Raw genomic sequence first — 14,802 nt, 5'->3', positions numbered from 1 at the left:
AACAATATTTTGTTTATAACATTTTCAGGTACCTTTGTTGAAGCGTTGAAAAAAATTTTATTCGTCTTTTAAAATAATGAATCAATGTTGTTTTCATATAAAACTATAACACAGCTAAATCGTTGAACTATTTTTCTGCTTACAATTACAAGTCTAGGGATTGAAAAATTATACAATGTATTACTTGCTGCTTTCACTAAAACATCCTCAATTTGTTTTTTGCACATCAAACGAAATTGTTGATATTTGTACGAACTACTATTTTAAGATTTCCTTTTGGCGGATAATGTTATACGTATCTTAAATACGAGAGAAAAAGAATTTTTACCAGTTAAAAGTAAAATGTGTACAAGGATCTAAATCGATGACCGCAGTTGAGAACGATGACAAAAATTTACTTTTATGAGAGGGGAAGGGAAATCTATAAAAGCAAACGTGCCGGGGATATCCACTCAGTTGCCTTTCGCCTTGTTTACGAGAATCTTAGAGTAATCCGAGGAATTAAGTCTCTAAAGAATAATGCCATGTGGAATAATGTGGTGTTTTGTGTTATTAATCAGTGAGTGGATATTTTTTGGATGAAATTTTCCCGGAGGAAACATTTACACTTAAGTTACTTCTTTACATATACTAATAATTATAAAATTCAAATTAAATTATAATATTTATTATAATATATAGTAAAAACTAATTGCAATGTGAATGTGAATGATAAAAAAAATTCCACATTTGTAATAACCGCGATAACTAAAAATAAGTTTAGAGTCAATCGATTATATTATTTATACACAATAAATATGGTATTATATTTTTTGTTTATAATTCCACGTTAATATTACTGAAATTTTCTCTCATTTACCATACAATCTTTATTCATAAAACTTCATCTATTTCAGTTTCTGTGGGTTTTTCTGAAGCACAGGTAATGTGGTACTAATTTCTCAATATTTTTGCTGAATCATTGATATGTAATTCGAAAAATTCTTTATAAATATAAGTAAATTCCGTAATCATTAAAATAAATTAGTCTTGAGAAATTAGTTGTTTTACAAGTTATTTGTTTGCAGCAGAATGATAATGATAGTATTATTTTTCCTGGCCAAACCGAGCGTTCACCAAAATTCCCACTGAATTCAACGCGCAGACCAGGTGAGCCTACTTCACCATCTACAAACGGTGGTGGCTCTACAACATTTACGCCTGATGCCACATATAATGAATGTTTAAATAGTTGTCTCGTAAGTCATGTTTATTATCTTTCAATTAATGTGTATGCATTAACACGACATATTTCTAAAATTACCAATAACAATGAGTATTTAAATAATGCGATATAAAATACAATTTTAATAAATTTTGTCTGTGCGTTTCAGACGACATCTGAATACAATCCAATTTGTGGAAGTGACAATGCTGTTTATTCAAATCCTGGAAGATTTGCTTGTGCTCAAAATTGTGGAAACCGTGAGCTTCGAATAATTGCATATGGTCGGTGCAGTAATAATACAACAGGTTGAATTAGAGGATACGTATATAGATAATTTTTATCAATATGAACTTGAAAGAACTACTTATTAGTTCTCATTACATGTAAGTTAAAACCTATTAATTACAATAAATGAAATTCTTAAAGTATTGTCTGAATTTTTTCCACTATTTTGTTTTATTTTTTCCGATTTTTCAATTTCTAATTTAGTTCATATTACTGATATAACAACGGCAAATGCAAATTATAATTAGGATTCGGGATGTGTAGTTATGAAAATCTACTGATTCAAATATTTAATATATTTATCTTGAAAAGTGATTAATTGACGAAATAAATAATATTTACACGACATTTATGTTATTCACTTAGTTGAGCTGTAAACACTCTAAATAGAAACGTTAGATGTTAATTAATTCTGAATTAGTTTGGAAGTCGAAACGACATTGCGTACCTGATACATTTAATTTACATATCAGTAATTTAAATGTGCATCTGTTAACTATCGTCATACTGTATTTTCCTACCTTCAGAAATTCATTGTACATAAAAGAAGGTTAGAGGAAAAATTAATTTATTCTACCTGAAATTGTTATTTATCACGGCTTTATAAATCGACAAAATTATTTGTTCCTGAAGATAATACTTTAAAAAACTCGTGATTTCCATTTGATAAGTGAATCATTATGAATGTGCATGTACTCAAAGAATGGTATTTTACATTTGTGTAATCAGTTATAAAATACCTCGCACATTTGTGATTGACATTGTCTTTCGCACTTTACATCGCGCATATCGTCTTACAACATGATGCAAGCATACGTGACCGTGATCGTTCTTCTCAGCTGTAAGTAACAGGCTACCAACTCTTCTCGCAGACATTAAAAAAAATTATTAATAATTTTTGTTATATATAGTTTCAAGTTGTATATTTCACTCCTATGGACAGGTAAATATGATTATATCCTCTGTATAAGTTATCAAACTTAATATAAAATTATATATTTTAGAAGAAAAATAGTTTTGACGCAGTTTTTCTGTAAGCTTTGAAAACATTTTTAATAATTTTTGTAGGATATTATTTTCCCTGGAGAAACTGAAAGACCTCTACGATATCCTATGAATCCAATCAAGCCAAATAACCCGAACAGTAAAAATAATTCAAATAACTCAAACAATTCAAACAATCAAAATAATCCAAACAATTCTAATAAACCAAACAACCCAAACAATACAAACAATTCAAATAATTCTAATATTTCAAACAATCAAAATAATTCAAATAATCTAAACAATCCTAATAATCCAAACAACCCAAACAATTCAAACAATTCTAATAATTCAAACAATCAAAATAATTCAAATAATTCAAACAATTCAAATAATTCCAATAATTTAAACAATCAAAATAATCTAAACAATCCAAACAGCCCAAACAATCAAAACAATCCAAATAATCCAAAGGGTAATATGGTTGAAGAAGAATATATAAAATGTATCAATAATTGCCAAGTAAGAAAAAGTGAACAGTAGTTATTTAAAAAAAATTCTTCAAATTTATGTTTACATCGCAAAATTATTATTGTAGTTCACCTCGGAATATAATCCAGCGTGCGGATCTGATAATATCGTTTATCAAAATATTGGAGCTTTAAATTGTGCAGTATCCTGTGGCAATCGTGAGTAATTTTTGAAAGAAGATAATTAATAGTTACACTAACTAGGTAAAATTGATAATACATCATTTTTTGATGCAGCTATTCAAAAAGTCGGTCTTGGTCTATGTATTACCACGACTCTCACTCCTACAACTGTAACAACAGACAGTCAAACTAGCCAAACTGGACAAATCACTCAAGAACAATACATTAACTGTATCGATAATTGCCAAGTAAGAAAAAGCCAATATTAGTTTTCTTCAAAAAACTCTTCAACTTTGTTTTCAAGTTGCAAAATTATTATTGTAGTTCACCTTGGAATATAATCCAGTATGCGGATCTGATAGTGTCACTTACCAAAACGTTGGAGCTTTAAATTGTGCAATAAGTTGTGGAAATCGTGAGTAATTTTTGAAAGAAGATAGTGAATAACTCTATACTATCTAAGTACAATTAATAATGCATTTTTTCGATGCAGCTATTCAAAATTTAGGTCGTGCTCCATGTACTACTACAACTCCCATTCCTGTAACTCAACCAATAAACAGTCAAACTACTGAAAATGGACGAATCACTCAAGAACAATACAATAACTGTGTCGATAATTGCGAAGTAAGAGACCAACACTAGTTTTTTTAAAAATAATTCTCCAAATTTATTTTCACTTTACATAATTATTATCGCAGCTTACCTCAGAATCTAATCCGGTGTGCGGATCTGATGGTGTTACTTACAAAAATATTGGAGCTATAAATTGTGCGATAAACTGTGGAAATCGTAAGTCATTTTATAAAATAATATGTATTTTATATTCAGCTAGTAATGTATTTTTTTTTTCTTCGCACAGCTATTCAAAATTTAGGACGTGCTCCATGCAACCAATATTCCAGTACTATAAGATCGAGTGGTTAAGTTTTTTCTTATTATTTAAAGATGACATTTACTGAAAAATGTAAATTTTTGTAAAGAAATCTCAACATTTTATTCAAAGTGAGCAGTGTTATTATCATTTCATTTTATCAAAATATTTATTAAGGTAACCCCTTTTTAGAAACAGTAGTATTATCGTTATGCGTGTATCATTACTAAGTACTGCAGGAATATCACGTAATACACATGCTGAGTAAACACAACTCTTTGGTCACATTACTGCTGCGAGAAAATTTGATTGAATTTTGACTGCAAACACCTTGCGTAATAAAGATGTTCGATAGCAACCATTTCCAAAAATATTGCAAATTAAAATCTCATGTATTCTTGAATTTGTGGCACTTATCGAGTACTTAACATATTAACTTTGAAAATGAAAAACAAAATAATTCAAGCAATCGAGCTTGAAGTAATAAACTTTTTTAAAACATCTAAATCGTATCAAAAAATGATTGCCAGAAGGTAAATCGCCTGCGCAGAAAGATAAAAAACATGAGCTACCAAGCTTGCGCAAACAGATTAAGGCAGTGACGACTTGTATTGAACACTATCTATATGTACATTATTACGTAAAATTGCGCTCGAGAAAACGAAAGTGAGCGCTCAACTCAACTTAGAGTCGAGTCGTTGTTGTCTGCCCACCGAACTCTCCTCGATATTTCAAAATTACCACCGTGTAAGCCATACAGATGCCGTGCTAAAATATCCGCTCGGTCCTCCTCGGCGCGTATCGCCAGGCGCCTATAAGTCCTGACCGCGAGCACGCAGCTTCCTATTAGTAAAATTTGAATGATCAGCAGGAATATAAGCAGGAAGAGCGCCAGGCTTGCGTTCATGCAAAACTGGCTGTCCATGTAGTCTGCAAATAGAAATCGGCAATAGTGAAATTTTGACCGAGTTTACAACGGGATGGTAGGTTATGCAAGTGTATAGTCAACATTTACCAGAGCCGAGAAGAACGACCGTATCTGGATTGTCTTTGGATCGTAGGGGATTGGGATGAATATTTTGATTGTCCCGTGGATCCTGAACGATGATTGACGTTTGCAATAACAACTCCTCGGTAGCGGTCGTGCCGTTGCCGGTAGACACGTGAAGCTCCTCAACGTTTCCGGGGCTCGGTATCTCCGGCTCGTCCGATGACCGCTTCTTGCGACCATACGACAGCCGATTTTTGTTACATTTCACCTTGAAATTGAAAGCCATTTTAGCATCACACAAGCGAAAAATCGCGTACTTAAAATAAGGTGATTTTCCCCTTGAGAATCAATTTCGCATAAGATTCAAGAGAAAAATTACAAAACCTACGCCCGTTTAGACAGTTGCCGCTGTCTTTCCGTATCTAAACGGAGAAATGACGCGCCTCATCACTTACCGGTTCGCATCTCTGCAGGCAAAATCGTACGATAGCGTTGAAACGCACGTGGAAACTGCTGGGGAATTTGAAAGCGCTGAATTCGGCAACGAGAGAACGATTGTCCGCGAAGTCCTTGGACAGAGCTGGAAATACCGTGGACACTGGACACCCGACCTCGTCGAGCAACAACAGCGAGTGATCCCCAGACTTGGTACTTGCCACTAGGTGACCAGCCTGCATGTCGAACGGACCTGTGGCGTCATTTTTTATTTTCGTTTATGTTATTCCTCTTTTCTTATGCTAATTCGATATTGGTTTTTCTCAGTTGCATCATTCCTAAGCTATTCTCGTACGACCCACAAACTTTTTTTCATCCAACTCTTTTTATTTAAGATAATGGAGAGTTGTATGCGAGGCAAATTTTTCATCTTTAAAAGTCTCGTTCGCTTGCCTATTGAAGCAGAGATATGTACGATGTGGAGGAATGCTAATGATTATCTAATAAATCATATCTGCTTCTCAAAAGTGATAAATTTGAGCGCTCGATAAAAAATTTACAATAAAGATAGACAAAGATCTCGAAAGATCTAAGAGGTGTTAACGATCATGCTGAAAAAAATTGTAGATATCATTACCATTACTAGGCGTCATTTTTATTTGAAGAATCAATTTCTGTCCGACGTGCGTGACATTGGCTTGATTCAGCGTCTCGTCCAATATATTCATAGAGACAACTGGTACTTCGGAGGACGTGTTCATCACGGTCTTCACTACGCGCGGTAGGCCTGCACTGTTGTATGGGTTCACGTGGTTAATACATGCTAATGAGATGCGCGTGCAAGGACGCTGTCGCGAAAAGGAGGTAGAGAAGGCGAAGACTAAGGAAACAACAAATAAATGGAAAAACCAGTTTTGCTCACTTGGAGTCGATGAAAGTGTAACTGGATTGGACGGTGATGTTTCGAGGCTCCGGCACTTCGTTACTCTCGAATAGAGTGCAACCGACCTTGACTGCCTGGTCACCCAAACGTTGAATTATCGGGTTGAACTGCACTATCACAGTTGACCAGATCGCCGCTCGACTTCTGCATTCATAGTGCGAATATTCAATCTAATTTTCTGACTAATTTTCTGCTTAAATATGAAAATTCAATCATACTTTATTCACCGCAACATTCGCAAGTTTCAATGACATTAACGAAATTTTCATGATGTTTGCCCACGACTAATCTGATATCGCTAATCAACATCCGAGGGAATAATACTAGTACGTGGATAATTATTATATCAATTTTAATTGAAAACAAAGTCTGGGTTGCTCATAGCTATTTCACTATTTCGATGGACTTGAAGACACTGAGTGGCAGATTTTTTTCAAACTGCATAATTGTACGTATAGTGGTCATCATTTTCCCAAATTTTCTAATAGAAATATTGATTTTTATAAATATTTATTAACTTTTAGTAAATCAGTATTTAATTAATCAATATATGGTTTATATAATATTTAACAGTTAAAAGATTTAAAAATTTCTTAACTAAAAGTTTTGAAATATGGCTAGATTCAATAACTTCGATACTGTTATAAATATTTTCAAAGTTTAAAGCTTTACACGTATTTTAAATAAAAAATCGATATATACATCTTTATTAGTTTTTGAAACATAGCCTTTTGAAAAATTGTTACCATTATTTTTTAGAAGTTAATATCTGTTGATTTTAATAATATTTCGGATGAAATTTTGAGAAAATAACGATATCTATTTCTGTAACAATTGTTCGAAATTTGAAAAGAATATAACACCCAACATTCAGTGTCTCCAGTTCTACTATTTTTTGAAAAAGAGAATGTCTAGATTACATGTATTTGGAAGACGAACGATAATCAAGCAGATGAACAAAACAAATACAGCTCGAAATTAGATCGTTAAATAAGGCAATCGGACCATGGCCAGTTTAGAGTGTTCAGTAAAAGACGCTAATGGATAAGCGGAATGTCAGTGAGAATAAAGCAGCGTTCTACTATATCCGCTAAGAGGTGTAGAGACTAACTGATTGTTTTGATCGACGGAGAATACAGGCGTGAGACCGCAGGTCATAACCGCCTTGGTGAGATCGCTGGTGTCGGGCAGATTGAGCACCAGCCTGGTGATATTCGAACCGTGTCCCTGCACTCCGCAAGATTCACTGTGGCCGCTCGCGTAAATCCTGCCGACGAAGGGCTCGCCGGTCCTCAGCTCCGCGGTCAGCGACTTGTTGGTGCACCTCACCGTCACTGCAATCGACATTTCGAGCGTACGGCAGATCGCTTGTCTGGCGTTCGAGGGGCGGGGCAGCATAATTACTGTCGATGCAGGGCTCTCGCTCCTTGTAGAAGGCATTAGAGACGGCGAGGAGAGTACTGACACCGGCGCCCATTGTGTCGTCCGAGTGCAGGAAACAAGTTGGCTCTCCGGTCCTGGAGTACTCGATCCCGTAAGCCCGGCACAGGAAGCCGTCCCGGCTCTCGTCGCACCTTTGTTCGCACTTGAACGGAGGCAAATGTCAAACGGCAAATCGACAATGGCCGATATGGCACGCGTATATCTATACGGATCGACGCGAGAATGAAGCACGTCGCGCGCTTACCTGCTTGCCGTCGAGACCCTCGATTCTCGCGTCCGAATAGGGTAGTGACGTGCTCCGATATTCGGCGTACGAACAAAAGTCTCTTCTGGCTGCGGGAATACAACGACGACGTGCGTATTATTGCAAACGCTCGGCTAATTCCAAGCTGATAAATGCCAAAACTTACAAATGTTATGGCACTGATTTTCTAAATACTCGTCTCTATAAGGGGAAGTTCGGTACGCCTGAGGCTTTGTTGATCGTTCTATCGTCAGGAGAGAGCAGCTTCCTGCGGTGTCGCCGATTCGCAGATCTGTGCTCGTGCGGAACTGAGCGGCTTTGCAACTTCTTTCTGTGTGCCATACGTTCATTTTAACATTATATACCACGGCCATTTTGTCTTTCCAAAAAGTTGTCGGATACCTTTGATGCACATCTCGTAGCAGTCCTTTCGGCTTATCATTTCAGGTACAACTTTCGCAGCGGAATCTAGCAACACCGATCCCAAGCTCCTTTCCACTTGCCAAAGCCTCGTTGCCAAACATGCCTTTGGAGCTAAAATAAAAAAAAAGAAGCGCGTTGACGCTGTCCGATGTTTGACTTTCTTCTTGGAATTTTTCGCAATACTGCATAACGTCACGACAAAGAAGTTTCATCCGGTATCAAAGGCTCGAAACGTAAGTATCAATCAAGTATAGTACGTCTGCACGAAATTTCGTTGAAATTACAGCTTTTTTCACGACGTTGTTACAAAACCTAAGTGTCTGTTACTCAACTCTTTGATAATCTCGCTAGAACAATTACTTGACAATGACTCATCAGAGATACGCAACGAAGAGTCGTCGAAAGAAAAATAGAAGCGATTTCTGCTCAATGAGGAGATCGCAAAAACACGGCGACTTTCGACGAATGACCTGAAAAGTTTTTGTTAGCAAAGTCATTTATTCTTACCGTCCAAGCAAATCTTGTGGTAAAAGGTGACGTTAGGCTCGGGTGTGAGCTGGTCTCCCTCCGGTATAACTTCTGAGCAAACGCTACGTTCAAGGTCGACGATGAAGGCGTTGCAGTTTAAACTCCTGCACCTGATTCGTGTGAGCATAAATCGTTATAACGCTGAGTCGTTAACAGCGACTGCTCTCTGTACGGAGCTTATAACTGCGAATGGTTAAACGCTTTTTACGTGTGTTCGTGTGAAAAATTACGGAGTATCAGAAACTGCCGTGTTTACGATGCGTGTTTGTATAATTGAATTGATGTTATGCATTTGTTGGAAGGATGCCGGAATTGGTTCTTTATTATTAGCTCTTTGTGAATTACGACCAGATACCATTTTTTTTCACAAGAATTCTCATTCCCAATGTCGAGTTGAAAATAAAATACAATTGCTTCTCATTTGTTCAAATCTATTTCGCGCATTGTACGGCAAATACCTCCGTGCAAGCATTCGTCTATTCCTTTATATCCCATTCACGTTATGTGCATCGAGTTAGAGTAAAGTGCTCTTTGATCAATTGAAATTATGCAATGCAGAGCCTTCGGTGCATTGCCACTTTTTTACGATCATAAAAAACAGTCTCATCTGCCAGTCGTTAACGAGCAATATATGCCATGACAACGCGTCAAAGTGCTTAACATAAATTGAATTCGACACGGATTCATCAAGACAATGTATCATTCTGATCCATGAAAATTACCGCGCGAGGAGTGACTAACAGCAGCGGCCAAATGCTGAACAAAAAGCGATTTCTCATTCGAGGTTCCCCGAACAAGCAAGGTGCAAGAAGTTTCTTACTTCTCGAAACAAGCGACCACGATCCCTTGAGAATCCATTCCAGTGTACAGAGGCTGCGTGAGCTGCACGGGCTTGTAGGACTCAGGTCGCATGCCGCGCACCTTCTCCCATGCGGTATCCCGGCATTTTAGCGTCTGGCCTGCAATGAGATATTTCTATTCTGAGCTTGCGGCTCGTTATTTTACAAATATTTATGTGCAGAAAATGAAACGGCAACCGAGCTACGCTCGCCGCAGGTATAGTCGAGTGTGCATTGTTTTTATTTTAAATGCAATACATAACGTGCGCGAAAAAAAAGTCATGCGCGCGATAAATATGCATTGCACCTTGACGAGCAACCTTCTCAAAACGACACGACACACTTTCGTTCTCTTTGACCAGCAAAAAAACTTGTAATAAAAGAAACAAATAAGGTAAGTAGAAAATCCGACAAAAATGTCTTACCTGATACGGTTAGGAGGGCTGCAAGGAAGCTTGCAAGCACGATCGAGCTTGATCCACGCGTCATCCCCATGATCTCGGCTCGAAGCAGTCGGTTAATCTCAGTAATCGTGCAGTCTAGTCGCGGTCTTCCGCGGGTCGCAACTCGCCACTCGGCCCCTCATAATACCCCGAGATCGAGCATCGACCTTACGTAATATAGCGAAAAATCAGCGCGCACCTGCTCCGCTATTCCTGGTAAAGCTGCAACGTCCGTCCGGCGCTTTCGTCGATTGGCATTTCAATTTGCCGCGAGCGTCTCTATTTACGTGGCCGTCCGTTGCGTTCTAACGTGCACTGATCGCTCGCGCTGTACCTCGAGCACCTCCAATTCGCCAACGCTGCTCGGACGAAAAACCAGCTCGAGTGGCACACGAATAGCCGATAGCTCGGGGAAAAACTATCAAATCAGAGCGCCCGGCGACAGGTCGCGTGCGCGCGCGTGCACGTAACGAAATGAAAAGTGATGTGCGATATGTACCGTAGCGTGGCTGTACGCACGATAGGCAAGTACACACATGTGCCCGCGACAGAAGAGAGAAAAGCGGCGGGGGGCCGCGCGCGTACCCACACACACAGCCGCGCGTACGATACAGAAACGCGTGCGGGCAAAAGCAAAAGTTCGCCTATATACCCACCTGCATTGTCGCTAACAGCGAGGAGCCGCTCGAACATGACACATCGTCACACTTCCGTCCCGAATGTCTGGGCGCGCGTGTGTGTTTGCGCCTGCTAGTGCGCAAGTCTATTAGCTCTCTTTCTCTCTTTCCTTCTCGCGGACGAGCCGAGCGACACACGTGGATTTTATGTAAGTGTACATGGGCGTGCATACCAGACCACAAACTCTAAAGGAGATAATGGACTTTTAGTACTTGTTTCACCGACGCAGACAAGTTTAATTGTCTGCGCGGGCTTTTCGTCTAATTGCAAGTAGATATGGCCAGAGACGCGGAGGTTGTGGCAAATGACAATTAGCTTTTATCCTACTTGGTTTTCCGAGTAGACAAGCTAGGATACACTGAATTCTTCAATTTACGACTTCGCGTAAACTCTCACGACTCGTCGTGTTACCAGGAGTGTACCACATGTACAAACAATTCCTAGTTATCTATGTCAGTTTTCATGCTCGAATCGATGCAAGAGCACCAATTTCATTGAGCAAACGTACATCAGGTGCCACCCAGAAATGCCAGTCACGAAAATTGGATCGCCAAACAGAACTCGAACGAATCTTTTCATAAAGTATTCAGCTACACCTGTGGAACACAAACGCTAATAACGAACGATAATACGACGACTACCAACGCGACGGACACTTGTACGACTACGGATTCACAGGTGACACAGATCTGGCAATCCTCGCGCGACTCGTTATTTTTCTTTCTTTTACGCAACTTACCGTTACCATAACTATGCGGGTGCTGGGCAGCGGAGAATGACAGATCTTGCATCTCCCTTCGCGACCATTGGTTACTTTTATCAGTAACAATGGTAGAGTAACATCAAAGGTGAGTTCGGATTCTAACTCGCGGATCATTTTAATTGTTCGGTAGGTGCAGCTTTGCTGTGAAGATTGACAGAAATATACAGGTAACTCAATTTTACGCAGCAATAAAGAAATTTTCTTTTCGGACATTGCAAGACTACATCCTTTACCGTTATGTTTGAAAAGGAAGATTGAGCCTTTGTGACATAAATCACCGATTGAGTAAGTTGTAATTTTACGGAATCGATGGTCATTACCCAATTCACTTCCTGAGATATACCTGCCTTAACGCTAATTATTTGGAGAACCGAACTACGTGTCTATAATTAACTCGACGTTATTTGTGTTTGCAATCATTTACCCAAGACTCTATGCTTTATGTTATGATTGCGAATTTACATATCCATTATTTCTGATTCTTATTAGACTTTCTCAATAGAAATGTCTATTGAAAAAGAAGATAAATTTTATGTCAAATATCACAACTTGCAAAACTTTTGAAATAAATATGTAATAAATTTTTGGCGCAACGAATTTTAATTCGACATATAAGATAATTTACTTGCCTATTTCTTAAAACTATTTCACGACTTCTAGGTGACAAATAAAAAGAATCAGCGAAAATAGAAAATCGCACGTGTGTCAAAACGTAGAAAGAAAAGTTACTCGTCATTTGTTACCATTTGCCAATTTCTTTATCAAGTCTTTGTTACTGTTCTGAAATCAAAAGCTAATAGAAAAGCGTAAGACTCGTGAAAATTGGGAAAGGTTTGGAGTGTCGAAATGATCTTCATGCGGGTAGACGAAACTGCGTTGCGATAGAGCGATTCTCTCGAGTGTAGGAGTTTGACGACGCTTCATATTTGCCATTTTTCAACGCGACGGATAGTGAGAGTCTTTTGCAAGGCGAGCGAGAGCGAACAAGCGCGACGTTTGTTTTACGAGTCTGAAACACGCAAATCAACCCTTGATTGACAATACGATGTCCGCGTAAACGCGACCGTTCGTGCCACTGCACGAGTCCGTCGGTTCGGTCGAACAGGGAGGTGTGCCATGATACAAAGTCAAAAGTAGCAAAAACATAACGAATCTGCTTTGTTCGCTTGCCATAAAATTGTAATGTACGTAGGCCGCGCTCTGCCGGGCGAACAAAGCTGTGTGGCACAGATAAGAGATCGAAACGCGCGCTTGCACCGCGATTAGAGCACATTATGCAGTCGCTCGGTCGGCCAGCGTGCGAGGAAGTACTTTCTAATAAAGGGATTTGGGTTTCGAGGCTCAAGGCCGTTTTTGCCATCAGGCCCGAGAGAAAGAGTACAGCGCACAGGTGCATTCCGCCCTTGCGCGACATAATCGCCAGAGCTGCCTTTGTTTTGCACCTACGCGTATATACACCTTGACATTCTGCCACGCCATGCCGACCGCATAATCGTATCGTCTCGACCAATCTCTCTCTCTCTCTCTCTCACTCTCTCTCTCGTTCACGTAATAATGGCATATCGCGTTATAGTGCGTCTCTCACTTTACGTGCTGCTTGGGGCTCTTCGATAAGGTTCGCTGATGCAGTCGCCTACTTACCAGCCATGCGCTACTTTGGCCAAACTGCTGCTTTTTGTTTTTTGATTACACTTTACGTACTTACGCTCTCAAGCGACGACTCGTAATTTTATCAATGGAAAATATAATAGTCATTTTTATTTATACTTCCATTGATAAAAGCACAACAGTATATAGACAAGTTAGGCGGTACAAATTAATTTGATCTTATTTGAACATTGCCGTTGCTACGAGATAACATCGTTACACCCATATACATTTTTAAAGTCATTACAGTTTCGTACAATATAGAATTTTTATTAAATATACGAGTTAAAAGTATCGTTCGTCAAATCAAATTGTACACCGGCCTACAGAAAACTAGCTGCGCGTTCCGCATGATTCGGGCCGTCATGTAGTAGCAAGTAAGTCCGAATAAAATATCAAATTTTTTAGTGTACTATAAAGTTAGTTTGGCGTACATCTTTTTCGTGCTTTAGCCGGAGAGGGTTTAGGTGCCCAGTTTCCGGATAAAGCAAGCCGCGCTTTGTCACATTAAGAGCGTGGGACGATTGAATTTCGCAAGTACGCTCCTATCCACTGGTTTTTTTCAATCGTACCTACATACGTTCCCATGGCTATCAAGCCATTGCCTCTTTTTTGCTCGTGCCGTTGTGTTTTACCTTTGCTCCAGTTCTACACGCTTTTTTATGTGCTCTATCTGTCTATCGATTCGTATGCTCGCTTTTTATCTTCCGCTACTCTTTCGATTAGAAAAATAGCATTACGTAAGTTATCGATGTACATTGGCTCAATTTTCTTTCGAACAATTTTGTGTAGAATTCGTTTTTGTTGATAAAGTCGGCTGGCTTCATTCTTGAATTTTGGCCGAGTATTCAAACTAAATTTATTCGTTGATTATAAATATTCAACAAATTTTATTCTTTCTACAAAATTTAACATTTTATAATTTCATATTTTATAATTTTCGAAAACAAGAGCTTAAGTATAAGACGTACACTGAGAATTCGTATATGGAATGTAAAACGTCACAGTCAAATGCATAGGTGCTAACGTAACTCGAGGATATCGTAAATTCAATCAAAACAGTGACTCACTATTCGCTAGTAGAGTCATTGCAAAATGTTGATGTAGTGTCATTAGCCTCATTTTCCTGCAACAATTTACATGCGTGAAATTTCCTGCATATTCTATCCAAACTATCTCCTCGCTGAGCTATTATTTTCTTTTTTTAATTCTTGATGAATTAATGATAACAATGGTGAAAATTGGTGCAAATTACTACTTTATTGCTTTTATTAATTTATAGATTTTCAGTGACCTTATGAGAAAGTGAGCATAACTAGTGAAGTAATATTGTTTTCGTATTCTAGCTTATGAATAGTTTATTCGTTGAAAAACAAGAAAGATGGAACATTTTTTTATTTATAAAATTGTTAGGTCTCATAC

The 14,802-nt window shown here is 38.3% G+C and overlaps 3 protein-coding genes across 6 annotated transcripts; 2 read left to right on the top strand and 1 right to left on the bottom strand.

The window, feature by feature from the left end:
- Positions 1-441: 441 nt before the first annotated feature.
- Positions 442-2,191, top strand: LOC131667950 (uncharacterized). 2 transcript variants are annotated; one of them, XM_058941731.1, is made up of 4 exons: positions 442-559; positions 897-922; positions 1,071-1,238; positions 1,374-2,191. In XM_058941731.1, the coding sequence occupies exons 1-4, from the start codon at positions 520-522 to the stop codon at positions 1,515-1,517; spliced, it is 378 nt and encodes a 125-aa protein (XP_058797714.1). In that variant the 5' UTR covers positions 442-519; the 3' UTR covers positions 1,518-2,191. The 2 variants fall into 2 exon arrangements, with proteins under 2 accessions (XP_058797714.1, XP_058797713.1); XM_058941730.1 differs by having other exon boundaries at positions 469-559; positions 1,068-1,238.
- On the top strand, positions 1,572-4,118 carry LOC131667949 (putative uncharacterized protein DDB_G0286901). 2 transcript variants are annotated; one of them, XM_058941728.1, is made up of 10 exons: positions 1,572-1,590; positions 2,222-2,333; positions 2,404-2,435; positions 2,561-2,998; positions 3,075-3,165; positions 3,244-3,377; positions 3,454-3,544; positions 3,623-3,756; positions 3,831-3,921; positions 3,992-4,118. In XM_058941728.1, exons 2-10 carry the CDS (start codon positions 2,294-2,296, stop codon positions 4,054-4,056), a joined length of 1,116 nt encoding a protein of 371 aa, XP_058797711.1. In that variant the 5' UTR covers positions 1,572-1,590; positions 2,222-2,293; the 3' UTR covers positions 4,057-4,118. The 2 variants fall into 2 exon arrangements, with proteins under 2 accessions (XP_058797711.1, XP_058797710.1); XM_058941727.1 differs by having other exon boundaries at positions 3,831-4,118.
- A 22-nt stretch (positions 4,119-4,140) lies between these two features.
- LOC131667947 (uncharacterized) lies at positions 4,141-11,055 on the bottom strand. Of its 2 annotated transcripts, none has more exons than XM_058941726.1 (13): positions 10,949-11,055; positions 9,831-9,969; positions 8,990-9,120; positions 8,462-8,593; positions 8,226-8,390; positions 8,060-8,148; positions 7,777-7,957; positions 7,484-7,706; positions 6,352-6,516; positions 6,067-6,221; positions 5,450-5,682; positions 5,019-5,262; positions 4,141-4,933 (listed from the first exon to the last, which is right to left on the bottom strand). In XM_058941726.1, the coding sequence occupies exons 1-13, from the start codon at positions 10,983-10,985 to the stop codon at positions 4,683-4,685; spliced, it is 2,145 nt and encodes a 714-aa protein (XP_058797709.1). In that variant the 5' UTR covers positions 10,986-11,055; the 3' UTR covers positions 4,141-4,682. The 2 variants fall into 2 exon arrangements, with proteins under 2 accessions (XP_058797709.1, XP_058797708.1); XM_058941725.1 differs by lacking the exon at positions 10,949-11,055 and adding an exon at positions 10,275-10,805.
- Between the last annotated feature and the right edge of the window lie 3,747 nt (positions 11,056-14,802).

This window comes from Phymastichus coffea, unplaced genomic scaffold, assembly GCF_024137745.1.
Source record: "Phymastichus coffea isolate CEN01 unplaced genomic scaffold, Cenicafe_Pcof_1.1 PCOF00072, whole genome shotgun sequence".
NCBI classification, from domain to species: Eukaryota; Metazoa; Arthropoda; class Insecta; order Hymenoptera; family Eulophidae; genus Phymastichus; species Phymastichus coffea.
Note: the sequence above shows the minus strand (reverse complement) of the source record. Positions and strands in the feature narration are given on the sequence as shown.

Excerpts from the sequence above, each read along its gene's own strand:
- LOC131667950 (XM_058941730.1), top strand. The coding sequence starts at position 520 with ATGCCATGTGGAATAATGTGGTGTTTTGTGTTATTAATCA. Across the intron at positions 560-896 it reads GTGTTTTGTGTTATTAATCA|TTTCTGTGGGTTTTTCTGAA; the intron begins GTGAGTGGATAT and ends CATCTATTTCAG. Across the intron at positions 1,239-1,373 it reads AATGTTTAAATAGTTGTCTC|ACGACATCTGAATACAATCC; the intron begins GTAAGTCATGTT and ends TGTGCGTTTCAG.
- LOC131667949 (XM_058941727.1), top strand. The coding sequence starts at position 2,294 with ATGATGCAAGCATACGTGACCGTGATCGTTCTTCTCAGCT. Across the intron at positions 2,436-2,560 it reads TATTTCACTCCTATGGACAG|GATATTATTTTCCCTGGAGA; the intron begins GTAAATATGATT and ends TAATTTTTGTAG. Across the intron at positions 3,757-3,830 it reads ACTGTGTCGATAATTGCGAA|CTTACCTCAGAATCTAATCC; the intron begins GTAAGAGACCAA and ends TTATTATCGCAG.
- LOC131667947 (XM_058941725.1), bottom strand. The coding sequence starts at position 10,344 with ATGGGGATGACGCGTGGATCAAGCTCGATCGTGCTTGCAAGCTTCCTT. Across the intron at positions 8,391-8,461 it reads CTACGAGATGTGCATCAAAG|AAAGAAGTTGCAAAGCCGCT; the intron begins GTATCCGACAAC and ends TATGGCACACAG. Across the intron at positions 5,683-6,066 it reads AAAAATGACGCCTAGTAATG|GTCCGTTCGACATGCAGGCT; the intron begins GTAATGATATCT and ends ATGACGCCACAG.